General features: G+C 46.1%; 1 protein-coding gene across 1 annotated transcript; it reads left to right on the top strand.

The window, feature by feature from the left end:
* C14H8orf46 (chromosome 14 C8orf46 homolog) lies at positions 286-26,530 on the top strand. Its single transcript, XM_018058448.1, has 6 exons — positions 286-773; positions 5,751-5,806; positions 14,515-14,665; positions 18,776-18,837; positions 21,709-21,800; positions 24,104-26,530. The coding sequence occupies exons 1-6, from the start codon at positions 707-709 to the stop codon at positions 24,285-24,287; spliced, it is 612 nt and encodes a 203-aa protein (XP_017913937.1). The 5' UTR covers positions 286-706; the 3' UTR covers positions 24,288-26,530.

The following is a 27,972-nucleotide window of genomic DNA, read 5'->3' as shown; positions in this document are numbered from 1 at the left end:
TCCCTGTAGTCAGGTATCTCTAGTGTCAGACGTTGCTTGTTACCACATCCTTGCAAGCACTTGCAGGTTTCTACAAGGAGATGCAAAAAGCACACAGCTCTCTAGAAATGTCAGCCTTGTCATGTACTGGCATGAGGCAAGAACGCTCTGGAAGAAGAGCCCTTTTGTTTAAAATAGAAACTTTGAAGGAAGCCAAATTAACACATGACAAATTACTGAATAGCCAGTTCTTCTGGAAAGGGGAGGGGGAAAAAAGGCTCTTCATTTTTGAAATGAAAAGGGGAACTGCCAGTACCAAAAATCACGTTTCCTTTTCAGTATCATCCTCCAGCCACGCTTGGCGCTAACCGAGTAGGCGATTTCACTTCATCACCACTTCACAAAAGACTTCCAAATCCACTGCAGCAGGCACGGCAAAATAAAGATGTTAAATACATCCTGGCTGGGAGGGGACTGAAGCACTAGGCTCCATCAAAGGTTTGCAATAATAGGATTCGTAAAAAAAAAAAAAAAAAAAAAAAAGACAGATGGGATTAGAAAATGTTGCAGTGAAGACTCTGGAATGAAATGAGATCACAGCACCAGCCTGTCTTTTGTGAACTGCACAATGATCCCCGAGCCAGATCGGATTAGGAGACCTCGCGACTAGGGGTTCAGAGAGAGGCCTCCCATCCCCGGGCACTTTTGGGGAGAGAAGCCTGAAACGATGCATCAGATTTACAGCTGCAGTGATGAAAATATAGAAGTTTTCACCACCGTGATTCCTTCCAAGGGTGAGTAAAATTGCCCTTGACTGTTTCCTTAATGTGGCTGTTTCGGTCAGAGGGTAAGAGACAGGCACGTGCTGTTTTACTACGTTTACCCTCAGGTCTCTGAGGTCGGATGGCCTCTGTTGTGATGGTGTTTGTGGGTGTTTCTGAAAAGGGGAGGGGGCATGGACGCACATCGGTCATTGAGAAACAATCCATCAAGGGGGAAAGGAGGGCAGTTAAACACTGAATTCGATACTGGCAAAACCCAATATGCTGAGTAAAACTGACAGTGAACCATTGTGTTAGGTAGGAAACAGGGATGAAAATAAAATTCCCAGGGCAACTGGAGAGAGACTCTTCTCCAGGGAACAAGAGGGTTCCGAATTGAGAAACAGCTGGCTCTAAAGTATGATTTCTCACTGTGCCGTGAAACAGGAGGAGGGAGCCTGCTAGCAGTGGTCCAATGAAGTGGTCCAAGAATGCCCTGACCCAGGCTGGCCTCTGCACAGACCCCAGGGCCGCGCTCCCAAACTTAACCTGGAACTGGCACTGCCAGAGGGTGTGACTTTGTAAAAGCCCTGCTGCTCCGAGGGGAACGGTGTCCAGTCCCAGGCAGGGTTCTGTGGCCCTGGACACTTCCCTCGCCCCACCTGCACGATTCGGCTCTCTGTTCTGCCACCCCTGCGCTCTCCCTGCAGCCCCTGTCTCGCTGGGAGAGCCCGGGACCCCGGCTTAGCCCCGGGTCTCACTGTCAGACTGAATGAAAAGGGCAGAATGTCTGCTGGTGCAGTGACCCCTCTGTTCAAACAACTCCTTTCTTCTTCCCATATCAGCCATCAACAGGGCCACTGCTGGGGAGAGGGAGGGACCCAGCCTGGCCACAGAGAGACAACCAGCAGAGCATAAATTCAGCTTTAGACATTCATTGCCAGTTAGTGGGGAAGGAAAAAGAACTGGGGAGTCTGCCCATGTGCTGAAGTTGGGACTGTCTGGAGATTTTGGAAGGTACCTGAAACGTCAAAGGTGACCCTCTGACCCAGCAGTTCCAGTCCTGTAAATACACATGGATGCTCACAGGGCAAAACTGAAAACAGCCTACATGTTCTTGAAGAGGGGAAGGGGTTAAATGTGGTGTCACCAGACTCTAGAAGACCCCACAGCAGTCAGCAGGGATGAACTGGGTCCCTGTGTGTGGACACAGGTCCACACCTAACCTCTCTGGGCCTGAGTTTCCAATCTCGTACAGAAGGAAGAACTAGAACTCATCTCCCAAGGTTAATATGGGGGGAAATGGAGATATAAACAAAACATATAAAGCATCTAGAATAGTACCCAGCAGGTAGGAAGCACCATAAAATACATCACTTACAGAGTGATTTCTATTTTTATTTACAGAAACGAATAACTTGAAAGCATAACATTGAAAGGGAAATAAAGCAGGCTAAAGATTGTTAAATTTGGAAATATGAAACAGTACTATATATTGTTTATACACACATATCTAGAGAAAAGCATTAAAAAAAACCACAGGCCGGAAAGACACCAAGTTAGTGAGATTAGTAGCTCTGGAGAGGGAGGAAAGTAGAACGAGAGGTAGGTAAAAAGGAGACCAAACCTGCCCTCTCGTTTGCTATTTCTTTTGCATGAGGAGAAAACAAATTGAAAGCAAATACAAAAATGCTAAAATGCCTATTTTCTATAAATGTTTTCCATTTAAAAAAATTTTAAGGGAGAAAATCCTCAAAGCTGAATGGCCCTTTTAAATCAAAAACTTATACAATTCAGGAGGAAAGTCATACTTCACCTGAAGACAGTCATTCAAAACAGGGCCTTTGAATCCATTTGCTTAGCAGGCTCATCAAGAGACCTACCACCACTTGTGTGCTGTGTGACCTTGGACAGGCACTCAACCTCTCTGGGCCCGAGTTTCCAATCTTATAAAAAAGGAAGAACTAGAACTTATTTCCTGAGGTTATTGTAGGGGCGGGGGGTATGGGAATTGAGATATAGAAGACAGGTAAAGCGTCTAGAACAGTACCTGGCAGGTAGTAAGCACCATTAAATATTGGGTTGGCCAGAAATTTCATTCAGGGAATTTTGCCATACAATGCTATGGAAAAACCCGAACAAACTTTTTGGACAACCCAATGCTTCACTTACAATGTAGTTTCTCTCTTTATTCCAGATTTACAGCAACGAATATGCTTAGTCAAAGATAAATACTCAACCCTGAATTTCTTTCTTGCCATTTTTATTCACGGCCACCTCCGGGTATTAAACCAGTCATCAGTATTCATGGTCATGTCACTGCTCAGGAAGCTGTTCTCTGGGAAAGGGATATTTACAGTTTTATATTAGACTGTCAGTGGAAGAAGCCTGCTTCTTCCTACACCTTGTTTTGCCTCCTCTCACCTTCTCCAGAGCCTCAGGCTCTCAGTGGGAGAAGACGGTGCCTGCCAGGTCTTCCTAAATCACTGCTTATCAGATAGATTCGTAACTCTTCATCCCATTCCCACCTTCCCTGCCTGCAGAAATACAAGCTGGTTTGATTTTCTCTAACAAGGGTTATAGTTCTCCCTGGTGTGTCCTTTCCCAAATGCTCCTGTTTACTATATTCAACGTGCAATGAACAAAACATTCACAGAGCAAAATTTCAGAGGCAGAGGCTGTGTTCCACTACCCCAACTGTGTAACCCTAACCCTCAGTATCTACCTATGAAATAGAGTTAATGAAGAGACCCAACCCCAGAGAGTTGTTATGAGAAGTGAATAAGAGAAGAAAAGAAGCCGTCCATCACCTACTAAAGGCCAATGTGAGCCATTATCACACCTATGATTGTATTATATCCCTCTTTCCAACACACACGCACACACTGCTGCTGCTGCTGCTGCTGCTAAGTCACTTCAGTTGCGTCCGACTCTGTGCAACCCCAGAGACGGCAGCCCACCAGGCTCCCCCATCCCTGGGATTCTCCAGGCAAGAACACTGGAGTGGGTTGCCATTTCCTTCTCCAATGCATGAAAGTGAAAAGTAAAAGTGAAGTGGCTCAGTCGTGTCCGACTCTTCGCGACCCCATGGACTGCAGCCCACCAGGCTCCTCCGTCCATGGGATTTTCCAGGCAAGAGTATTGGAGTGGGGTGCCATTGCCTTCTCCGCACACATACACTGGGTTCAACCTAAATCTACGAATTTTTTAGCTGAGCCATCTTAATTTCTTAAAAAAATATGGCAACAGCAAGTGTTACTGTGTTTGAGTAGTTAAAAGGCACAATACAGAGACCAAGTCTGTAACTGAGGACAAGTGTGTATTTTCACTTCCCAGAGAGAAGGGGAGCCCTCTAAGGGAAAGATTTCACAGGCACAATTCACAGTAAACATAAAAGATAAAAATCTGTGGTTTTACCAAGAAGTTATACCAGAACTTATTTCCTGAAGCACACTAGTGGGTTTAATTCTAGGGTGAACGGCCTTCAGAATAATTCTCTTGGGGATAAACAACAGTGGAGCAGAGTTGGCAAGGGGAACTGGCAGGAGGAAATGGAGAAAATTCCAGAAAGAGAACTCCTGATGGATATACAGTCTCCTTCCACCTGCCCTTACCTTGCAGAGAAAGAGAATCTTAATAACTACCACTGAAGCCTGGGAACTCACTCTGCCAGGCACCAGGCTAAGGACTTGGTAAAGATTAGTCCATTTAATCCTCACTGCAGCCCTTGGAGGTGCTTCCCAGGTGGCTCGGGGATAAAGAATTCCCCTGCCAATGCAGCAGGTTCAGTCCCTGGGATGGGAAGAACCCCTGGAGGAGGAAATGGCAACCCACTCCAGTATTCTTGCCTGGAGAATTCCATAGACAGAGGAGCCTTAGGACTATAGTCCTGGGGTCTCAAAGAGTTAGACACGACTGAGCATGCCAGCACACAGCCCTCAGAGGTGGTTCTGAATTCCACGCCCATCTTCCAGATGAGGACAGGGAGTGAGGATGAGTCACTGACCCATGGTCACAGAACTGGCAAGTGGTCAAGTTGGGATTCACACTGAAGTGAAAGGAGTGGAGACCCCTGGCTCAACGAGTTCCTGCTCTCCTGGCTTCAGGGCTGCCCTCACTCTTCAGAAAACACCAACAGAGCTCTTACCTGAGCTCTTACCTGACCTCTGACAAGAAGTCATTTCCATTCCAGGCAGGGTAATGACATGGCAGGATTTCACTTCTAAGTCACTCAACATCAATGTGCAAAAGAGATGCCCGGGTATTTCCACTTCCAACCAAATACACACCCTTTCCCAACCAAGGAACTTTCTATGGCTAATTGACTCTGAGTTGTTTCATTGTGGTAAAATGTACATTATAAAAACTTTATCATTTAACCATTTTTAAGTGTTCAGTTCTGTGGCATTAAGTACATTCACATTGTTGTCCAAACATCACCACTGTCTGTTTTCTGAATTTTTTCATCTTCTCAAACTGATGCTCTGTAGTCATGAAACAATAACCCTCCATTCCATCCTTCCTCCAGTCCGACGTTCATCCATGTTAGAGCAAGTTTCAGAATTTCTTTCTTTTTTTTAAGGCTGAATGATAGTTCATTGTATGTCTGTGCCACATTGAGTTTATCCATTTGTTAATGACTCACCTTTGGGCTATCATGACTAGTACTGCTCTGAACTTTGGTGCATTTGATCAAGGAACATCTAAAATTGCAGTTGCATCCTTCTCGTCTTCCCATCCCCCCTCTCCTGTGCCCTGCGCCACTCCAGGTACAAACCCTCTAAGTATTGCTACTGTAGCTGCATCAGCCTCAGGAAATGAAAGTCGCTCAGTTGTGTCCAACTCTTTGCGACCCCATGGACTATACAGTCCGTGGAATTCTCCAGGCCAACCCAGAGATCAAACCCAGGTCTCCCTCATTGGAGGTGGATTCTTCACCAGCTAAGCCACCAAGGAAGCTCTCAGCCTCATAGGTGTTCTCTAAAACAATTCCTTTCTCTCTCTTTGCAGTGACCAGTCCAGCCAGAAGAAGAGTCAAAAGCTCTCAACATCTCTTAACCAAGAATGTAAGAAAACTTCAGTTTTGATCCTTTTTGTTGACTTTCATTTAAAAAGCAATGTCTAGCTTCTTCACACCCCACTCCATCCACACTCTTAACAATCAGAAAGGTTTTCTGTAGCCCAGGTTGCTGCTGTGTTGTCCATTGTCCACTTAATCAAAACAACTGACAAATGTCAATCAGACAACAAAAAGCTCTGAACTGGACTCACTTTTGCATCAGATAGTTTTTGTTTTACATATACATTTTCTTTTCTTAAACAAAATCCATGATTGGGTACAGCATCCCTGATCTAGGTGTTCCCCTATTGTTTGCATTTGTAATATTCCATTTTTTCACTATTATAAATAGCAGTGCAATAAATTTATTTGTACAAAATACTATTGGGGATTAATTCTGTGGTGCATAGGCCTCAAAGTAGAATTAACAAGTAAAAGAAGAGTTTCACCCATCCATCATTGGCATTCCTACTACTGTGCTAAAATGGACAATATAACAGTGATTTTTAAAAGATGCTTTCTGCTTACAGTTTTGTCCCATATTACCAGGAATTCTGAACAACTGCCAGGCTTCCAACAATGCTTTTCCATTTACCTCCAACCTCACCAACATTTGGCTTTCATGTTTTGGTATTATTTTTTGCTACTTTAATAAGTACATGCATTACCTTAAAATTAGTTTACATGTCTTTAGAGCCTGTGAATTTCTCATTTTACTTATAGATTTCTTTACAAAAGCTTTCAATACTTCTTTGTACTTAAAAAGATTTATTTTCAGGGCTAATTGTTCCCTCTTGGTTATACTGGAGTTTCTATTTCTATCACAATTTTTTTGTAGAACACCATTTTGATTTTCTAAGGATCTCAATTTTTAAAATCCTATTCTCCATTAAAAAAAAAAAAACAAAACCAAAAACTTTTTAAGTGTCCTGGAAATGAGATTAGGTTTCAGTCATTGTTTTATATACATTTATTACTTTTTAAATTTCTAAAGCAGTATGTTCCCATTACAAAATTTCAAACACTAAAAAGATGTAAAGTATAGTATCAGAAAAATCCTGAGAAGCTGAAGAACACCGTGGTTAGGTATGTAGATTAGAGTCAAACTACCTGGTTCTTATCCACTTCCTAGTTTTAAATCTCAGTTCTATCCATTTCTAGCTTTGTGACCTTGGGCAAACAGCCCCACCACTCTGGGACTTGACTTTGTTAACATTAAAATGGGGATAATGGGAGAATATGTCCCAAGAACTATTGGAAGGAACAAATGATTTAATACACATGAAGTCCTCAGGCTTTCCTGGTGACTCAGACAGTAAAAGAATCTGCCTGCAATATAGGAGACTGGGGTTCAATCCCTGGGTTGGGAAGATACCCTGGAGAAGAGAATGGGAACCCTCTCCAGTATTCTTGCTTGGAGAATCCCATGGACAGAGTTACAGTTCAGAGGGTCACAAAGAGTTGGACACGACTGAGTGACTAACACTTTCACTTTCTTTCAAGTTCTCAGTCCAAATCTGACACATACTGAGCATTCAATAAACACTAGTATTTTAAAGTGAAAATTTCTCATATAACAATATACAGTTATCATGCTTTATTGCTCAATAATATGTTGTTTTGCAATTTACTTTTTTCACTAAATAAATTTTAAAATCTTTACATACCAATTAACACATACAGACCTTCCCCATTCTTTTTAGAGGCTGTATGACATTGTATGAATGTACTATAATTTTTCACTCAATCCTAATCTGAAGTTTTCCAGATTATTTAACCAAATCATCAATAAACGGGGTTTCCGCATTTTTCCACTAAAATAGTGCCACAAGAAATATTCTTGAATGTATTTTTATGCTCTTCTGCAAATGTTTTTGAGGGTAAATTCATAGATATGAAAATGCTGGGTCATCAAACCAACACCTTATACTTAAATTTACACAATGCTGTATGTCAATTTTTAAAAAGAAAGAAAATGCTCAAAGGATATAAACACTGAAAAAACTTTATGAAGTGAAGTGAAGTGAAGTCGCTCAGTTGTGTCTGACTCTTTGTGACCCCATAGACTGTAGCCTACCAGGCTCCTCTGTCCATGGGATTTATAGCCATTGCCAAATTCTTAGCAACTGTTCTAAAGTACTTTTACCACAACAGCTAAACCAATACTATATGGCATCAATGTTGTTATTCTTTGACAATCTGATAGGTGAAACTATTTTAATTTGCATTTCTTTAATTATTAATATCATTTTTCATAGATTTTGATATTTTCCCCTATGAGTTAAAAGACATGTCTTTTGCTCACTTTTCTGTTACTTCTATGTCCCTCTTTAAAATGACCTTTGAGAATAGTTTTATATATGAAGAAAGAAAGGGCTTTTGATGGGGTTTTCTTGTTGTAAGGCAAGAATTCTTATTTCTCACGATCCCTAAAAAGTTAAGCCCACAATCTAGAAAGAAAAGTGCTCTTTTTAAATAAAATTATTTATTTATGTAGTTTTGGTTACACTGGGTCTTCACTGCTGCACACGGGCTTTCTCTACTTGCAGCGAGCAGAGGCTACTCTCTAGTTGAGGTGCATGTGCTTCTCATTGTAGTGGCTTCTCTTCTTGTAGAGCATGTGCTCTAGGCCCTCAGGCCTCAGTAGTTGTGGTACCCAGGCTTGGTTGCCCCATGGCATGTGGAATCTTCCTGGAACAGGGATCAAACCCATGTCCCCTGCATTGGCAGGGAGATTCTTAACCCCTGGATTACCAGGGAAGTTCAGAGCTCCTGAGTTTCAAGAAGCAGCAGGTGTCCCCAAAAATGGAAAAGGGAGGGGTTGTCTGTAGGTAATTCTGACTTTGAGAACAGATTCAAGTTTGGCATTACAGATGGTCCCCGAAGTATGATGTCTTGACTTTCATGACTGCTGTCTTTACTATGGTGCCAAAATGAAATGCATTCGGAAACCATACTTGAAATTTTGAATTTTGATTATTTCCTAGGCTAGCGATACATGGTACTAAATACTTTCTTGGGACACTGGGCAGTGTAGCAAGCCACAGCCTTCCACCAGCCACACAATCACAAGGATAAACAGGATATACTTACAGCCATTCTACATCCAGACAACCATTCTGTTTCTCACTTCCAGTACAGCATTCAACCAATAACATGAGACATTCAATACTTAATTATAAAATAGACTGTGCGAGATGATTTTGCGGAGGTTGATATAAGTATTCTAAGCACATTTAAGGCAGGCTCAGCTGTGATGTCTGGCAGATTAGTTGTATAAAATGCATTTCGACTTATGATATTTTGGGGGTTTTTATCAGGACGTAACTCCATTGTAAATTAAGAAATATCTGGACTCTGGATTCATGACTCAGGGAAGATCCTTTGGGAATTAGGAATGTTTGGTTCTCAACCAAGTTCTTGCCTTGAATTCCTATCTGTAAACAATGTTTGTGTCTGAATCACTGCTTATACCAATGTCTACTAGCTTTATAAGGACAGAACTGTGATGATAAAATGAAAACTAAATCACACTTTTTAGGAGGTATATAGGGTCCTAGGGAAGAAATTTCTCAAGGGATTCAGAACCTAAACAAAGGAGACAACTCTCCACGGTAGAGGTGAAGCCACACGGGCATGAGGTACAGGAAGCCCCCAAAACATGGAGCACTGCCTCCTGGAACATCCAGTTGACTTCAGCCAGGCTCTATAACAATGGACATGAATCTGAGAAAACTCCAGGTGACAATGCAGGACAGGGGAGCCTGGTGTGCTGCAGTCCATGGGGTCACAAAGAGTTGGATATGACTTAGCGACTAAACAACATCAAAACTCCATAGAACCAAGCTCTCAGCTTTCCTGGGAATGGAAATTTCTGAGAAAGACTGCTATGTTTATAGTTTATGACTCTCCCTCTCTAAAATATTATTAGAGAAAAAAATGACTCAAGTATATGAATACATATAAAAAATTGCTTTTGATTTAAAATCAAATAAAACAGAAGTTAGGATCTTGTCTTCAAATATGCAATCTTCCTACAGGTAAGACAGCTTAATAACACTCTCTGGCCTTTGAGCTCTCCTCTGAATTTCTGATTTCCCTTAACTGCCTGACTCATCCTCTGCTCATAAAACTCACATTCAGCCATACATTCAAATTAGAAAAGACAGGAAAGGTCTTTTGCAATTGCTCTTACATACCAGCATTTACGACTTTTCCCTGAAATTCTTATTTGCATCTAGTCTCACCCCTTGGGCTATACCATACCACGTCAGTTTTCTTCCTTTAAAAACATCTCTTTCCTCTCTGACTCATTCTTAGTGCCACAGTTTCTCTCTCTGTGGACCACTCGTAATTTACATCTTCTTCTATAGTCACACACTCTCCCTTCTCTAGACAGTTTTGGTAGTTTTCTCCCCCACACCCTCTCTGATTCTTAGGCAATGTTATTGACTCTGATGTTGCGAAAGATTGAAGGCAAAAGCAGAGGATGAGATGGTGGGATAGCATCACCGACTCAATGGACATGAGTTTCAGTAAACTCTGGGAGATGATGAAGGACAGGGAAGCCTGGCAAGCTACAGTCTGCGGGGTCACAAAAAGTTGGACACAACTTAGCGAATGAACAACAACAACAATTGACATTCTGATTACCCTTGATGCTACAGACAACATAAGAGCAGCTTAAAGGAACAGATCTACACTAAAGCGTGGGTCAGTCAGGCCTCTCGGTTCAGTGGAGCCACTGGCACCAAGATTCACAGCCGCTTCATAATAAGCAGTGGCACCACCGCAGGAAAGATGGAAGAATAAGACTGCAAATGTCACTTTCGCCCCAGATTTCAATCTTGTGGAGAAGGGTGGGTCTGATTTTTCTTTCTGGTGATCTGATTTTTTTCAAAATGCACCATGCAAACAATTTGCACTTGAAAATTCTTACCTGGATGTCAGCACTCCCTTAGGACTCATGAAACCATGGTCTGAACCTTGAAGACACAGGGCCCCCCATGGCCTCACCCTCCCTGTGTATAAAATTAGAAAGTTGAGCTAGAGCTTTGTTATTGATCCTATCAGCCCCTAATGATGATGATCCTCCATCATCTAGGTCCCACCTGTCTTTATGACTCCCTACCTGCCCCCAAGGTCTCTGACATGAGCCAATCCAAGGAGCATCAACTTACCAGATTATAGCTGTTACATGAGTTCATTGTCTACTTTCAACAGGCAATTCTCTAACCTAAGAAAGGAAAACCCAACATTAAACACTGGTCTCCCCTTCGCCCCTTGCCCAGTCTCACCCCTGTGCTCAGGTCGCTAAACAGCGTGCTCTCAGATCGGTTTGTTCTAAAACTAGAGGCAGCAAGGAACTTAAATTGGGTCCTTTAGACCAGGGAATAAGCCAGACTGTTGGGAGCCTTCAGAACCAGCTGTCCATTCCCTGGCATGGGCCTAACACACTGTCCCGAGGCCTCTCAGAGCCTCCCAGACTGTGTGGCGTGAGACACAAGCACAAGGCCAGCTGAGAAAGGGAAATCTCCTGGGGTGAGGCCTCTCCTCTTTCCTTTGCTGCGCTGGCATCCTTCAGGGCCAAGAAGATAACCTGCTGAGGGCCAGGGCCCTAGGTTGTGACCTGGGAAGAACCCAGCCTCATCCCCACCCCAGGAAACTTGCATCCAGCGGGGCTCCCTTCCCAATAGCTGAAGCCTCTGCATTCTCTCCCTCCCCCTTCCTTCTCCCCCTCTCCCCTCCACAGTGCAGAGAAGGGACTGCAAAGCGGGCCTTTCTTGTTCTTCAAAGGGAACTTTTTTAAAATTTATTTATTTATTTTGGGCTTCCCTGGTAGCTCAGCTGGTAAAGAATCCACCTGCAATGCAGAAGACCCTGGTTCAATTCCTGGGTGGGGAAGATCCCCTGGAGAAGGGATAGGCTAGCCACTTCAGTACTCTGGGGCTTCCCTGGTGGCTCAGATGGTAAAGAATCCAATTAAATCATTTTAATTGGAGGATACTTACGCTACAATATTATGATGGTTTTTGCCATACATCAACATGAATCAGCCACGGGAATCCTTTTCTGATAAGGAAATGCTAGGCTGCCCCCTGGACTTCACAGGCTTTCATGTCCTTACTTCCTCCTCCTACAAAATAGGTTGGAAAACACACGTTTTCACTCCTCATTAGAGGAATGCTGAGAGAAGGAAAGTAAAATCTAAAATACCTGTGACAAGAGGTCCACAGTCAAAGGTCTTAATGCCAGTAACAGGGCTCACATCTCTCCTGTTTGACCTGGAAGTCCACACTCAGGGGGGACCCATTGCTTCTGTAGGGTCCGTGAGTGCTGCCCCAGGCTTGCTGGAAATCCAGCTTGCTAGAAAAGGCTTGCTAGAAATCCAGCAGAAACACCTCCCTTCTAACCATTTAGCAGTTTATAAACATGTCAACTCAACATGCTGTACCCCTCAAACGTATACAACTATATGTGTCAATTATGCCTCAATAAAGCCAAGGTGGAAAAGAATATTTAAAATTATTAGGGAAAACCCCCACTTCCAGCAGTGCCTAGAGGAGAAAGGGACCTAGTTTTAAATAATCCTGAATTATCATCAGCTTTCTCCAAAGGCATAAAATAAATGAGTCTAGTTCCCAAAATGGGCCTGAGAAGATTTAATTTCCTAAGCCAGATATGACTAAATTGGGGATAAATTAATTTTCTAAGCAAAGGACTATTTGTGATAAATGGAAGCAAAGAATGATAGCTCCCCTTCCTCACTGGTAAGGAAACGGACAACATGAGGGAAGAGCAGGCTGTGTTCTTGAAATCTCTGTGAATGACCAGCAGTGACTGTGCCCCAACCAGCAAGGATGATCCAGAGAATGACCCCATTGCATGTAGTCTTAAAGTACCAGACCTGGGGTCTGAACACCTGTTTGCATGACCCCAAATGGAGATTCATCTTCTTCATCATTAACAATCTGATAGGAGAAAAGACAACTTTGTTTTAATTTACATTTAATTATGGTTGTCCAGCACCTTTCATATTTACTGGCCATTGGTATGTCTGTTACCAATTGCCAGCTGGTTTCTGGCCCCATTTTTCTATTGTTTTTTTTTCTTTATTGATTGGCCAGAGTTTTATGTACACAGGGATAATTCCCTATCATCTGTAACAAATGCTATACTGGACCATACTCTTGTGTTAGTTTTTTGTTTTTTTAACATTCATCTTTGACCTGTCTGATGCTCATTTTGGTATGAGAAGTGTGGTCATGAATCCACTTTCCCTAGTGGCCTGATATTTATTGAAGGTCCAAATTTCCTCCACTAAGATAAAATATCACATTATAATATTTAAAATTCAGTCTTATTTGCTTCAGCTTCAACCACAATTGCTTTTTGCAGACAACAGAGGAGAATTCATCAAAGCCTGGACTGTAAGGGCTGAGATAGGTCCACCTCACTCAGATACACCCTGTACCAGGATCTAACACAAACGTGCCCTCTCAGTATGTCTGTGCAAGGAAGAAGCAAGTGAGCAAGAGAAAGAGTGAATCCAAACTTCAGAGAGGCTGCTGTGTAATGCTGGAGGTTCTAACCTGCTTCACGGGACTGAATGAGCCCACTGTCGTTTGCAGCTATATATAAAAAATAGGCAAGATAAGACCCAAAAGCTGTCAGGATTCCCTTTGTCACCTCACCCCCAAATTAAGATAAAATATAGCACTATTTGTCTCAAAGTTTTACATTTAAATTATCTCAATAATTTAAATATTTTTATTTTAATTTTAAAGGCCCATCTCGGTGGACCCTGATAAAAGTGGTATTCTTCTTACTTTTCCCCAAACAACTATTCAGCAGGTGATCATTAGTGAAAACACTTCAGCATGTAGCGCTCTATTCTAGCTTGCCAGAATTTCCACTTATCAGCCACAAGTCACTGAAATTCATGTCACAGCTCCACCTGACACAGGCATTCTGCAAAGTGGAGGAAGTGTGAGTATCCAGGAACCATGCCGGCTCCACTTGCCAACAGCTTCTTTCTTTTTACAACCAGGGTGTCAGGTGGGGCCCAAGTCCTCTCCCTAGGCCTCTCTGATGGAGCATCCAAAAAGCCACGGTCTACATGAACAAGGGCTCCCACTGAGATGCAAAGGCTGCAAGACCCCAATTTCCAGAGCCATCCCCATTTCAAATTGTTTCTGTGGTTCAGTCCCTCAGTCGCATTCGACCCTTTGCAACCCTGTGGACTGCAGCATGCCAGGCTGCCCTGTCCTTCCCTGTCTCCTGGAATTTGCTCAGACTCATGTCCACTGAGTGGGTGATGCCATCCAACCATCTCATCCTCTGCCGCCCCCTTCTCGTCCTGCCCTCAATCTTTCCCGAGTCTTTTCCAATGAGTCAGCTCTTTCCATCAGGTGGCCAAAATATTCCTGTCCTGTTGTTAAACCATATTTGGCTCTGAGGCAGGGAGCCAGCCTCTACTGGGGGCCTGATGGCCCAGGCTTCTGACTCTTTGAAGGGACAGCTGGTGGGGAACCCTCAGAAACTCATCTTCCTGCTCCGTGGTACCCCTCGACTTGCTGGAGTTCAATACAAAGGCTCACTGTCTCCGGCCAGTCTCCCCCAGGTTTTGTCACTGCTCCCCACAACAGCTCCAGCAGTTCCGTGTTGGCACAAGGTCCCAGGCCTGGTGACTCAGGTCCTTCCTCCTCCCCTCAGGTGGTGATCGAGTCGGACCTCTACGCGCCTCGGCCCCTGGAGCTGTTGCCGCACCGCACCGACCGCCGCGACGGTGAGGGCCGCAGGTCGGGCCGCTTACAGAACCCGCGGCTGCAGGGTCCCCATCCCGCCAAGACTCCCGCCAGGCCTGGTAGGTGCATCCCGGCTCTGCGGGCCGTGGGACCTCCCTGAGGGGCAGTGACCCACTTAGAGCGGCCGCCACGGTGTCTGCGTCCTGGCTTGGCTTTGCTCCCACCACGGCGCGGTCCTCCATCAGGCCAGGTGAGCGGTGCACCTGTGGCTGGGGAAAGGCCGCCGCCTTCCGCAGTGCATGCTGGTCCCGCTCTGAATGCACCTGCTCTCGGCCCCACCCACCACCGCGCCACAAAACACCTTCTGCCTTAAACCACTGGCTTCTGGGTCTGCCTGATGAGCAAAGATGCTCTCGTCTACCACCTAGCTCCAGAGGCAGTCCTGCGGGATTCAGGAGGAGATAAAAATCACTCTATTCTGGGGGAGAGGAAACCGGTGTAGACATGACTCATGAGGTAAAAGAAACTTACTTCATACAGCATTATGCTGTATATGTGTGTGTGAAATTATACAGACTCATCAACTGCCATCTTAAAATCCCACTATTTTAAATTTGAATGGCTTAAACTATTTCAACAATTTATAAAAAGAATTTAGAGACAAATTTGTTTTGAAAGTTGGAAAGAGTCTTACCTTCCACACTATTTTTAAAAATGGTCCCCACTCCAGCAGTCAAATAGGAATCTGTGTCTAGCTTGCTGAGGTCTTGATTGTGTTTTGCCTTTAATTCCTGGTGTAGTTTATTTCTGTTATGCCCACAGCCTATAGTTATTCATATTTCTAACTCCATAAATACTCAAAAAGTCTTGGACGTCCTTTTCAAAGCTTTGGAGTGTCAACTATTTTGTATTTTACAAGAACTGAAATTAGACTCCACCGAGTATGGCTTTTCATCCAACCATCTTCCCTCTTTCCTCCTTCATAGATCTTAGACTAGATCTCTAAAGTTTCTTTGGTCACAAACACTGATCCTGTTTTTACGAGCCTAAGTATGAGAACCCATAAATCAAGCTATATTCTCTAGTTAAGTGATTACATATATATCTTTTTTACAGAAAATGAAAGCATGAGGGAAACCACAATCTGCCTTGCAAATTAAGAGGAGATAATTTTTTTTTCTCTGTCTATATATAAGTGGGTGGGTGGATGGGTGCCTGTTTATAGAAAAAAAGAATACCTTCTCCATAAAATCATAAAATGAATTTACAGCCATGTTGTTCAAACTTTAATGTACCAGACAATCACCTGGGAATCTTGTTTTTATACAGAGCCTAATTCAGGACTGAGTAGGGCCCCAGATTTTGTTCCTAATAAGCTTCCAGATGATGCTGCCAATGTTGACCCAAGACAACATATTGGTGACCAAGGATTTAGAGATAATCTGATGGGTGGTTCTCAAAGGGGTGTCCCAGGAACAGCAGAATCACCTGAGAACTTGCTTGAAATGCAAATTTTGGGTCCCACCCAAGACCTGTTTAGTCAAATTCTGGGGTGGGTTCAGCCATCTGTCTTAACATGCCTGCTCCCCAGTGATTCTATTGGACCCTGAAGGTGGAGGCCCACAGATTTCTGCAAGTGCCCCCTGTGGATCTACAGGAGAGGAAATGGAAACTAGCTGACCTACCGCAGGTCACACTGCTCATTAGCAACAGAACTGAGATTAAATCTCAGGTCTCCTGGTTTCCCAGCTAATTGCCTCTTCCCCTCCAGACAATAATGTCTTCCAACTGTCTAGTTTCAGGGGCTCCTTTTCTCCCTAAGCAGCCTGTGGAAGCCTGGACTGGAGGAGAGAACACTAAGTTATGAAATGAGGAGACTCTGCCCGACATGTGACAGTCAGCTCATGCAGGGAATGTGCGAGTCAGGTTAAAAAAAAAAAGACTGAGCTGGGCATGGATTCAACTCCCTCAGCTCCCACAATCTGACAGATTCCAGGGGAGGGTGAGAGGGAGGGAGGGTGTCTGAGTCAAAGCCAGGCCCCAGTGCTCTCCCTCGGAAAGGCTGGGCACCGGCCTCAGGCACAAGTCTGCCATCCTTCTGTAAGAAGGACATGTGTTTTGGGGACCTGACATCTGGAGACCCAGTTCTCTCCTGAGCTACAGGAGAAGGCTCCTGGGTTTGCAGCCTTCTCATGTAGCAGAAATATGCCCTGAGGAAGCTTAGACATAGCAGGACTCTGAAGGCAGAGGCCCAGCTGAGAAACCCTCTCAGCCTGCAGCCTTGAGCAGGTGAACCTTAGGTGCCCAGGAAAGGGGACACCCCACCTCCTGGGCTGGTGGAACCTCTCCACCAACGTGGCCTCCGACGTCTCACAATCAACTTGTTCAAACATGATTGTCTTCCACCTTTAAACCTCTCTTCCTTTCTCAGCTGGGATCACTATCCATCTTCCCAGCAAATCGCTGGGGTATTGACCCCAACCTCCCATCATGTCCTCCCCCACCCCTACTCCACCTTACCAACCACTGACAATGTCAGCTCCTACATAGGTCTCGTCTCTTCTAGGTACCAACCTCAGGCTACCTGGGTGAGACTTCCTTCATCCCTGGTGTGTAGCAGCCAACATTGGTCCTCAGCTACCAGGCCCTCTCCCTCCACAAGGCTGCTGGAGGGTCCTTCTACAGCAGAATCTGTTATCCCTCTGCATTAAACACTGTGTCCTCTCATCCCCAGCCACCCTCCAGGCCACACCCAAGGCCCTGCAGGACCCAGTTCTCTGCTCCCTCTCCAGGGCCACCTCCTGTGATACTCCTGTCCCCGCCAATCCATACACAGAACAACCCTGAGCTGTGACCACTCATTATATTCTGTTATATCCTGGACTTTCCCTGACACTGTTCCGTGGATTGCCCTCCCTGAGTCTCTCTGCCTGAAAAACTCCTCCCAGAATGGGTTAAGGGTTCCCTCAGTCAAATTTCCCTAGCCCTGCAAGACAACCAAAGAGGTCAGCTTGCCATTCCCTAAGTCATCCTCACCCAGGTTCATCATAATTGCTGTGCATCTTTAAAGACTGCATTTCCTCACCTATTATTATGTCTGCCTGTAAGGACTTCCCCAATAGCTTAGTGGTAAAGAATCCACCTGCAATGCAGGAGAGGCAGGAGATGAGGGTTCAATCCCTGGGTCAGGAAGATTCCCCTGGAGGAGGAAATGGCAACCCACTCCAGTATTCTTGCCTGGAGAATCTCATGGGCAGAGGAGGCTGGCAAGCTACAGTCTAACAGTCCATGGAGTCACCAAGAGTCAGACATGACTGAGCACAGCACATTGGAGGAAGAGTGAGGATTGTAGTGAGGATTAAATGAGATGATGTTCATGTGTCCTACACTCAGCACAGCACCTGACTCAGTAAATACTGAAAAATACACGCTACTGTCATCACTTATGCCAGAGCATGACGCATCGTGGTCTGATCTTGGTAGCCTATGACTACATTTCATTAGCATTGAGATGTTTTCCTTGGGGTCATGGGCGTGTTCTCTATGCTATAGTCTGATAGGATGGGGCTCTGCCAGGAACATCTGCCCCAGGAGGGACTCCATCAAAGGCCAGCTTCCCTCGCGCCCATCACTAGCTACTCAGCTCAACACCTGGGTTCCCAGGAGCACGGGCCTCAGAAATGAAGGCACAGAAAGAAGGCTCCCACTTATACATCTCAGGCCAGTGTCTCAGGACACTGATAACCTCCAATCCTCCCACGTTATGAGGAAGGCTCATTTTCACAGAGGTGCATTCAAGAGCGCAGGTTAAATGTTTCATCCCAGCTGTAAAGAGTTAACTCCTGATAATGTCATGTGATATGACTCCTTAGGAAGGAAGGAGGAGCTAAAGGCACGTCCTCTGGGGACCTACTACAGGCAGACCCTGTACTGAACACCTTCACACATGTGATCTTGTTAAATCTTAGTTCTAGCCCCCTGAAGAGTGCCAGTAAATATTTTTGAATATTTACTGTGTCGGGCGATGTGCTGAGTATAAGACACATAAACATTGTCTCATTTAATGCAGATGACCCACTCGACAGTCGCCCCAATCCTGACCCTAGTTTGCCGCTCAGTAAAAAGGCCCTTAGAAATTCCTACATTTGTGATTTGATTCGCTAACAATATAATTGATGCAGAACCAGAAGAGCACCACCGAGTAACATCCCCTCCGTTCAACTTTGCAGTGGGGACGTCAGAACCCAAATCAGCAAATCTGTGTGGGAATAGAACATATGGCAAAGCTTTGGTAAGTAATCTAGCCTGGTTAGCTGTATCTTCCAGGCTTTAAACATCTCGCCCTATCTGTGCCATGAAGGGAGAACAAGTGTCCTTTGTTCCAGGCCTGGGGATTATTAGAAAAGTGCAGCTGAGGGTTCTTTGTTCCTAAAGCCTGTCAACTAGCGGTACACCACTGGCTGCTGCTCTCTTTCTTGCCAGATATTCAGCTCTTAGGCAAACAGAAGGTATTACCTAGCAGACATCTCACACAGGGCAGGGGAGGCAGTTTCTGTGGTAAGTCCCCGCTGGGTGGAGGTGCCTGGCCAATTCCCAGAGGCAGCTATAGGGGTAAAGAGATGCAAAGGTCTCGAGTTCAGTGAAAGCACAAAACACCATCATCTCAGAGGGAACCCTGAACCACCTCCCCCGGGAGCACTGAGGCAAGTGTCATCCACTGGGGTTGCCTGAGATGGCTCCAATTGACCAAGGTTTTATATTTTCCCCTGGCTCTGTCATGGTATGCAGGCTGCCCAGGAGAGGGTGACTTTGGGCGAGGTGGCTCGTGGCGGCCAAGGACACCTGAAGAAGCCAAAAGCCACCTGCGGCGCACCCACCCCTAGTTGGATGGCTTGTCCTTTCCTGAAGAGGGATCACATAGTGCGTGTCTGGGTCTAGCTCAGCGTCACCCTTTGAAAACACATCTCCCTCATCATCTTCCGGGCAGGAACGTGGGTACCCTCAGGGTCAGCAGAGAAGGGGTGAAGTGGTGGCTGAAGGAGAGGTCAGCTTGGGCGTCCTGGACTCTGTGGGCATCAGATCTCGAGACTCATGCATCATGAGAACTAGAACAGACTGGAGAGAATGTCTCAGCCATCTGCTCGTCTTTATGAAACAGACTGGGCAGAGATGTGAGTGCTTTGCTCCTGGTATGGACAGGAAATCTAATTCAATTATTTCATTTGGGTCATCCCTGTATTAGGGAAATCGCCCAAAGGGCAGCGATGGGACAATCAAGAGCTCCCTGCCTCAACCCGGTACCCAGGGGCAACCCAGGGTGGTTTGGCTGTTGCCACAAAGTGAAGGTTGTCAGGCTTGACAGCTTGAACCACTGCCCTCAGCGAGCCCTGGCTAAAGGGAAGAGGGCAGTCCATCACGTTGGATTAACTTGCCCCCACCCTTCGAGAGGTAGCTGCAGTCGAGAAGTCAGAGAGAGAGGGGATGGGACAGGGTGATGATGGAGATGTAACCACAACGGAGGGGCAGCAAGAGGGCAAAGCGGCAGCATGACTGACCCTTTTCTCTGGGCCTGAGACTTTGGGGCTAGGGTCCTGCAGCTCTTCAGAGGCCCACTATCCCAGGGTGGGGAGAGCAATTCAGAGCCCACACAGTCAAATCTGATTGGACACTAATATGCGCTGGAGGAACAGGATGGAGGACAGAGGGGGAAGAAGTGATTTTCTGGCCACTGGCACGACCAGAGGGACAGCTCCCAAGAGGCCACAAGGTGGCACAGTGGCTCTGCCCACAACCCTGGGCCAGGCCGGAGAGCAGGGGAAGGTGGATCCTGGTGTCCTTGACCTGGAATTTTCCAGCAATTCCAGGAATGTAGTGACCTTAAGCCTTCCCTGGGGCTTGGGGTGGAAGAGCAAAGGGGAGACCCACTGACTGAACAAACTCTGGACCTGGCCCTGCTCAGGCCCCCAGTTCCTTCTCAACTCAGTACATGTTTCTTGAGCACTCACCACCTCCTTTAAGAGGAGAGCCAGCAAAGGGTTAAGTCCCAGACCCTGATCCAGGCCAGTCCATTTCTGGGGAGACTGCACAAGCAGAGGAAACAGAAGCGTGAAGACACGGAATTGGTGGGTTGCCAAAACATGACACACAGGGATTCAGTGCTATGAGGACAAGCGACGCAGATAAGTCAACTTGGGCACCACCCTAAGGGAAGACTTCTTGGAGGAAGTGGCCTTGAAGGGCAGGCAGAGATGAGGCTCAATCCAGAGAGTGAAGAAAAGGTTGGGTAAGGATGCAGATTTGTGGGTGAGCATCAGAAAAGGAAGGACCAGCCCCGCTGGGACATGTAGGGGGAACAGAAGCAGATAAGGAGGAGTCCTGTTTTGAGGAGCCTTAAAGAGCAGCAGGTAAAAAAATCTGCCTGCAATGCAGGAGACTCAGGTTCCATCCCTCAGTCAGGAAGATCCCCTGCAGAAGGAAATGGCAACCCACTCCAGTATTTTTGCTTGAAAAATCCCATGTACAGAGGAGCCTGGCAGGTTGCAGTCCACGGGATGACAAGAGAGTCAGACATGAAAGAGCTCCTAAGCACACATGCATGAAGCAGGGGACAGAGCTGACTCGGTCCGCCCTCAGGGGGGAGACCCTGTGAATCTGGGAGAGGCCTAGGGTGTGGGGCAGGTCTGGTGGGAAACAAGGAGATCCTGTCCCGGGTGACTGGCCCTGAGGCTCAGTGGAGGAGAATGTCACTGCTCTTGGCCACATTTCCAAGTGAGAACCTGCAGGATTTGACAACAAAGTGGACACAGATCATGGGGGAACTAGGGGGACAGAGGCCTCAGGCTGGAATAAGTTGCTTACTTTCACGTTTCTCTAGGTGAGTGGTTCCCAAAGTGGGGTCTAGGGACCAGCAGCAGTTGAGAACTTGTTAGAAAGGCAGCTTCTCAGGCCAACATCAGACCTACTGAGTCAGAAGCGAGGGTGGGTCCAGTGCTGCATTGAACGCCCCCCTAGGGAAGCCTAGGGCCCACGGCGGAGTGAGGTCCATTGCCCTAGGTTGATGCCAGTTCAGCAGCTTAGCCAATCAATGCCCTTGCCAATGGCTCCAGCCAGTGCGGGAACTGGGGACAGGGCAACAACCTCACTCTCCCCTCTCACAACCCAGATGCCTCCAGTGGCCCGGATCTCCGTGAAAGCCCCCACGGTCCTGGAGGCAGCAGCCCCAGGCTCGGAGAATGTAGCTGTGCTGACCAGAGGGTAAGTGCTGTGCCTCCAGCAAGCTCCCAGGGGTTCCCCACCTGCTCCCGTCCTGTGCAGAAGAGTAACAGGTGGCCTGGCTGACAGATCCCGGAGAGATGCTATAACAAAATCCCTGCCAGCCATAAACGACCTTCTAATGAGGGCTATAATCCCGGGTCTCTGTAGCACTTCATTGACTATTTCACTAGGATTAAGCTCAAGTGTTTTTGATGGTTTCTACTTTATTACTGCCACTCTTTAGACCTGGAGAAGTGTCATTTGGGAGGAATTTTGGTTAATTAAGTAAATTAATCACAGGGCATGGAGAAGGAACTGGCAACCCATGCCAGTATTTTTGCCTGGAGAATCCCATGGACAGAGAATCCTGGTGGGCCACAGTCATAGGGTCTCAAAGAGTCCAACACAACTGAGCGACTAACACACACACACACACACACACACACAATCACAGGCCATACACAGAGGCTCCTGAAATGCCTCACACATTAGGTTCAGGGATCCTGCCCAGGTAAAAAGTACATAAGATACAAAGGTTTCAAACCACATTTATGACCTGCATGTTACTATTAAGGTTTCCCTGGTGACCGAGTGGTAAAGAATCCGCCGGCCAATGCAGGAGACAAGGATTCGATATCTGGATTAGAAAGATCCCCTGGAGAAGGAAGTGGCAACCTACTCCAGTATTCTTGCCTGGGCAGGCCCATGGACAGAGGAGTCTGGCGAGCTGTAGTCCATGGGGCCGCGAGAGTGGACAAGATTGAGTGACAAAACTACAACAACAACATTACTATCAACTCTGCTCATGAACCAGCAGCTAGAATAGCCGGAGCAATACCCACACCCCCAAGGACCACCCCACTGCCTTCAATGGAACACTAAGAAGATAGCCACACCCCCACTACAATCCGCCAGACTTGGAGGTAGCAGGAAAGTGGCTTCAGGGATGACAAAGAGTGTGGGCTCTTGACTCAGTTCTGCCTGTGTGGCTGGCACTGCTGCTGACTTGCTGTGACTTCAGACAAGTTATTCAGACCTCTGTGTCCTCATTTCTTTAAAAACAAAACCAAAAAAATGGGGATGATTATAATCTCTCGAGGGGTTATTGTGAGAACTGGATGAGATAATGTGTGGAGACCTTGCACCAATGATTGCATCATTTTTCAGGAACACGAATGGGAACGACACATGCCTGGGGACATGTGACATGCTCACAGATGAGGGACCATGGGCTATCATATCAGCCCAAGGCGGGCACACCTTAAAAGCTGAGGGAGTTAAAGGAGGACCAGGCCAGTGTGAAGCCCTTTTAGATGAAAGAATGCAGTCTAGAACAAACAATAAAAATCAATTAATCGACATATTGAGATGTGATGAGAGAAAAGTATGATTTCTTTCTCTTTTTTTGCCATACCTCAAGGCATGTGGGAGTTTGGTTCCCCAACCAGGGATAGAACCCACAGGCGCTGCATTAGAAGCACAGGGGTCTTAGCCGCTGGACCACCAGAGAAGTCCCCAAAGTATAGTTTCAATTGCATTAAGTTCTGGTAGCAAGTTGTTCGGAGCAGGTAAGGCTGCTGCTGACTGCTGCAGCAAACAGCAAACATGAACCCCCTCAAGAAATGAGCCGTTTGCCTCTACTGCAAAGCATTCTTCTAAATGGCCCCTTTGTCCCTGAGTGTAGATATTCTCATGTCATTTTTCCCCTGGACCCTGGCTATAGAAAAGAAAACAAAGGCCACCTCTTTCACTAAAGGAGAGCAAGTGAGGAGGAAAATGAATGTTTATTGAGATCAACAATGTGCCGGATGCTTTATATAGTCTTATTTCCCTCCTCACAAAACCCCCAAGAGTTAGATAAAATTATCTCCATTCTACACGTGAGGAAACTGAGGGTGGCCGAGGTCAAGTCACTGAGGTCATAGAGTAAGTGGGAGCCAGATTCAGCCCCAGGGCTGATTCACTTTCAAGAGCTGACGCTTGGTGACATCTGACCTTTCCAGCAAAATCGTTCAGGTTGAGGGGTGGGGCAGGGGTGGGAGAGTAGAGTTTGGAACAAGAGCAGAACTTAAGATCCATGCGCCAGTGGACCCAGGTCCACCTCCTTCCCTTCTGCATGCAAGGACCCCCTGGGGTAGGGTGAGGGGTGTCATTCCTGCGTGAGGCCCACAGTGACCTTCCACGTGGTCACAGGTCATAAGGGCCCAGGAGGACCAGGGGCTCCAGCTACACTTGTCGGGGGGCAACAGTTAACAGGCTCAGCAGAATGACCACTCTCCCTGCCCACCTCGGCTTTTCTATAGATCCAGACACCTCAAGAAGATGACTGAAGAATTTCCAACCCTCCCCCAGGGAGCAGAAGCCTCCCTCCCGCTAACAGGAAGTGCTCCCTGCGGCATGCCCAGCATCCTCCGGAAAATGTGGACCAGGCACAAGAAGAAGTCTGAGTATGTGGGAGCTACCAACAGCGCCTTCGAGGCTGACTAAAGATGACACCCACCCCTGCACTGGCCCCAGTTCACTGCACAAGGGGAGGAAACTTCGGATCGGAACTGAGCCACATACTCACCTCTGCTAGTAGCTGGCCCACGTGCCATCACCCTCCAATACTAACTCATCATCCTGGCTGAGGACATGGGACGGAAACCTCCCTCGAAGGCAAAAGGAAACTGTTCCCTTCTTCGAATCGATAAAGCCGTTGGTGTCAAAGTGACTTTGGGAGGTCATCAAGTTTATATCCCTATGTTTAAGTAAAATGGCACCAAAATCAAACCCACTTTCCCAACCCATTTTAAAGACCTCCAAGGAATCAAGCAGACAATTCCTCAGTCTTTCTTGGGAGTTGTTCTAATTTCTGGTATAAATGGAAGAGTTTGATATTTGAGGCACTTGTAAACACACTGGTTCTCACTGTTCCTGTTACTGTATTTATTTCATCTTGATGAGGTATGATTTTTAGTGACAAAGCGCTTTATGTATTTACTTAGTAGTTCTAATATCTAATATCTTGAGGGTATCGTCGAGATCAGTTTTGATGATCATTTGGCATGATTGCATGAATTCTCTATTCTTTTACATGTGATTTTTCTATAGAAAAACATGATTTAAAATTTTGAATGCTAATCTTTTCTGAAATGGCACAGTCTAGTGGAATTAATAACACCTTGCTTGGGTATGATTATTTTAGCTTTTTAAAGTGTTCTCCCATCCATCACCTCTTACATTCACAAAATTCCTGTTAAAGAAAGCACAAGTATTCCCAGTCTACAGATGGGAAAGCTGAGGCCTTAAGAGGGTATGGAACTAGATACCAGATACTAAATACAGGTCCTCATCCTCTGTACTAGACTGCTTGCTTTGCTTATTTTAGCAGCTGATTTAAGAATATGTCTCTGGGGGCAGTCTTTGAAGGAAGCAATTTGACAAAGTTAGAACAAGTACATGATATAAATGAAATGCATCATTATGTGTAACACTGAACAAGAAGAGATTCTTGTTTTTGTAGGTTGAAAATAATTATCAATTTCATAGGGTTCAACCTAATATATAATATGCTTTCCTTCTTTTAATGGAAATATCATCAGTTCTATTATCAATGTCAATAGCCTTGAAACAATAACATGATTATGACAGCTACCATTTATTATATGCCTACTGTGTGCTAGGTGCGATTCTGAGCACTTCACATACATTATCCCAATCTTCCTATCAACTCTGAGTAGGTGGCCTTCCCCATTTAGTAGACACAGCTTTAAAGCAGTTAAATGACAAGTCTGAAGGCACCCAACCCATAGCTGGCATCACGGGTTCAATGCCTATGCTGTATCTACTCCTTTCTACAGAATATTCAGAACATAGAGAAGATCCAAGACTAGTAAATACACTGCATCTCAAATGCTAATGACTGGCACAGGCTGCGTGGAGTGCTGTGTGGGGCTGGAATCTGAGATGAAGGAATGTAGTGATCAATTGGTAATGTCTGCCTGTGGAGCTGATTAATGGGACGTGTCTTGTATATTTGTCATCTGTGGCCTCAAGTCTGCTTCCAGAAGGTTTGTTTTCTAATTCAGAAGCTTAAACTAACCCAACTCATTTAACAAAACTAGCGACTCCATGGTGAAATTTAGTCTGAGACCAGGTTGGAAATTGCCATTTCTTAGCACAAACGAAACTTTTGCCAACATCACTGGTCTCAGACACAACAGTTATTCACATGCAGCTGTTTCATGGGCACGTGTTGCTTTTTGCTCTGGGAATTACCTGCTTCCATATCTCCAGGTGAAATGTAAGACAACATGGCGAAAGAGGCCTGGGCTTTCACTTTGCTGACCTCTGCTCTTCAACTGTTGTTTTAGACTGAACACCCAGTCCTCCCAACAGAACATAACCTGGAGATGTGGACATCAAGGGCTCTTTCAGTAAGGGCCACAGTGGACTGTGTACTATTCTTACAGTGAACAGATGAAGGGGCCCGGAACAAAGATAGGGAGGGAACAGGTGATTCACACTGGACCTGTCAGACTATCCTACAACTATTTAACTTATTTACTTTACAACTGATGTCCTCTATTTATATGTGGCAGCTGGAGATGTATGTAGGATGGAGCTTATTTATTTTTCATTTAAAAATTTCATGAAGTGTTTGCCTTGTGTAGAACATTTTCATTGGCCAATTCAAATAAAAATAAAGTGTGCTTTGTTTGTGACATTAATAAATGCCCACAAAAGTATGCCTGGGGCTTCTTCACTGGATGGGAGTGGGCTTTCACAAAAGGAAAGAATTATGTATTTGGACCTCATTGCTCCTTTACCTAAATGAAAAGGATTGCAAGAAAGGACCCAGCATGCTCTTTCCATCCAGAGACAATGTCTGGTTTTAATATTACAGCCCTGCCCAGCAGTCAGCACCAGGCTCATTTCTGCCCAGCCCTGGCCTGGCCTGACCTGGGCTCTCAGGGTTCACTCGCCTCGCTGAAATGCTGCCCCCAGTCCCCACCACAAACCCCAGGGGGCCCAGTGGCCATCGCTCTGTGCCCACCTCCTGGGGGCCTTCCTGGCGACCGCCCCCTTGACTCACGTCACTGCCACTTGCCGGAGAACGCCCAGCCTGGCTCCAGATGGCTGTCCGGGAATGCTGGAGCCTGGAGACCTCTGGAGCCAGAGGCAACAGGGATTCCAAGACATTTAGGGTAATAAAATAGCCTGTGTTAGGACCAAGTCCAGTCGCATACTTCGGTTCTTACTTGTGTGCTCTCTGTGGCAGCCCCTCCCCCACCCGGCCCCTAGAGCAGGCAGATGGGCAGTGGGTAGGAAAGGCAGCCACAGCCAAAGTCTGATTGGAAAAGGAATCATGAGACATGCTGTCTGTAAGTTGGCAGAGACCTCGGACACGCACGGAAAAGCACAGATGAAAAGAACTCTCCTAGGGATTAGGATAGCATTTTAGTTTTCTCTTTCTTTTAAGAACATCAGCCTCTTTTTAAAAGAGAGGTTTGTGGTGAAGGCATGGCCACGGTACAGGGGGAGAGAGAGTTCATACTGCAGACCAGGCCACATGCCTGGAAAAATACAGTGGAGGGGGAGGTCACTTTGGATGTGGAACAAGACTCACATCTGCGTGTGGAGCCCTCAGCCAAGATCACAGGTGTACGGCCTAGTACCAAGGCCACAGATGCAGGGCCCTGCCCCCCAGTCATCTCCAGAACTGACTAAGCCCCACAGCAACCGTTGCCACGATCCCCCCTGACCTAAACCGGCCAGCTCCCTGACCCCACGTTAGGTAAAAACACCCATCACCTAATGCCACCCTTCCAGCAGGAATTTCCTTTGTCTTGAGGCTATAAAAATTGGCCACTAGCCCTTGCTTCCCAGGTGGCACTGGTAGTAAAGAACTTGCCTGCCAATGCAGGAGACATAAGAGACACGGGTTTGATCCCTGGGTTGGGAAGATCCCCTGGATGATGGCATGGCAACCCACCCCAGTATTCTTGCCTGGAGAATCCCATGGACAGAGGAGCCTGGCGGGCTACAGTCCATGGGCTCGCAAAGAGTTGGACACAAGTGAAGTGACTTAGCAGCAGCAGCAGCCCTTGAAATGTGTGGACTCTTCTTGAGCAGGCCCCCTGTTCTACTAGCGTCTCCGCGCTCTACCAAAACTGTTCTTCCCTCATTC

This window comes from Capra hircus, chromosome 14, assembly GCF_001704415.2.
Source record: "Capra hircus breed San Clemente chromosome 14, ASM170441v1, whole genome shotgun sequence".
NCBI classification, from domain to species: Eukaryota; Metazoa; Chordata; class Mammalia; order Artiodactyla; family Bovidae; genus Capra; species Capra hircus.
This window is presented reverse-complemented; position numbering and strand designations above follow the sequence as displayed.

What these genes read in the sequence shown, in the direction of transcription:
- C14H8orf46 (XM_018058448.1), top strand. Translation starts at nt 707, where the DNA reads ATGCATCAGATTTACAGCTGCAGTGATGAAAATATAGAAGTTTTCACC. An exon ending in CACCGTGATTCCTTCCAAGG is followed by an intron (nt 774 to 5,750) that starts GTGAGTAAAATT and finishes CTCTCTTTGCAG; the next exon opens with TGACCAGTCCAGCCAGAAGA. An exon ending in AACATCTCTTAACCAAGAAT is followed by an intron (nt 5,807 to 14,514) that starts GTAAGAAAACTT and finishes TCCTCCCCTCAG; the next exon opens with GTGGTGATCGAGTCGGACCT.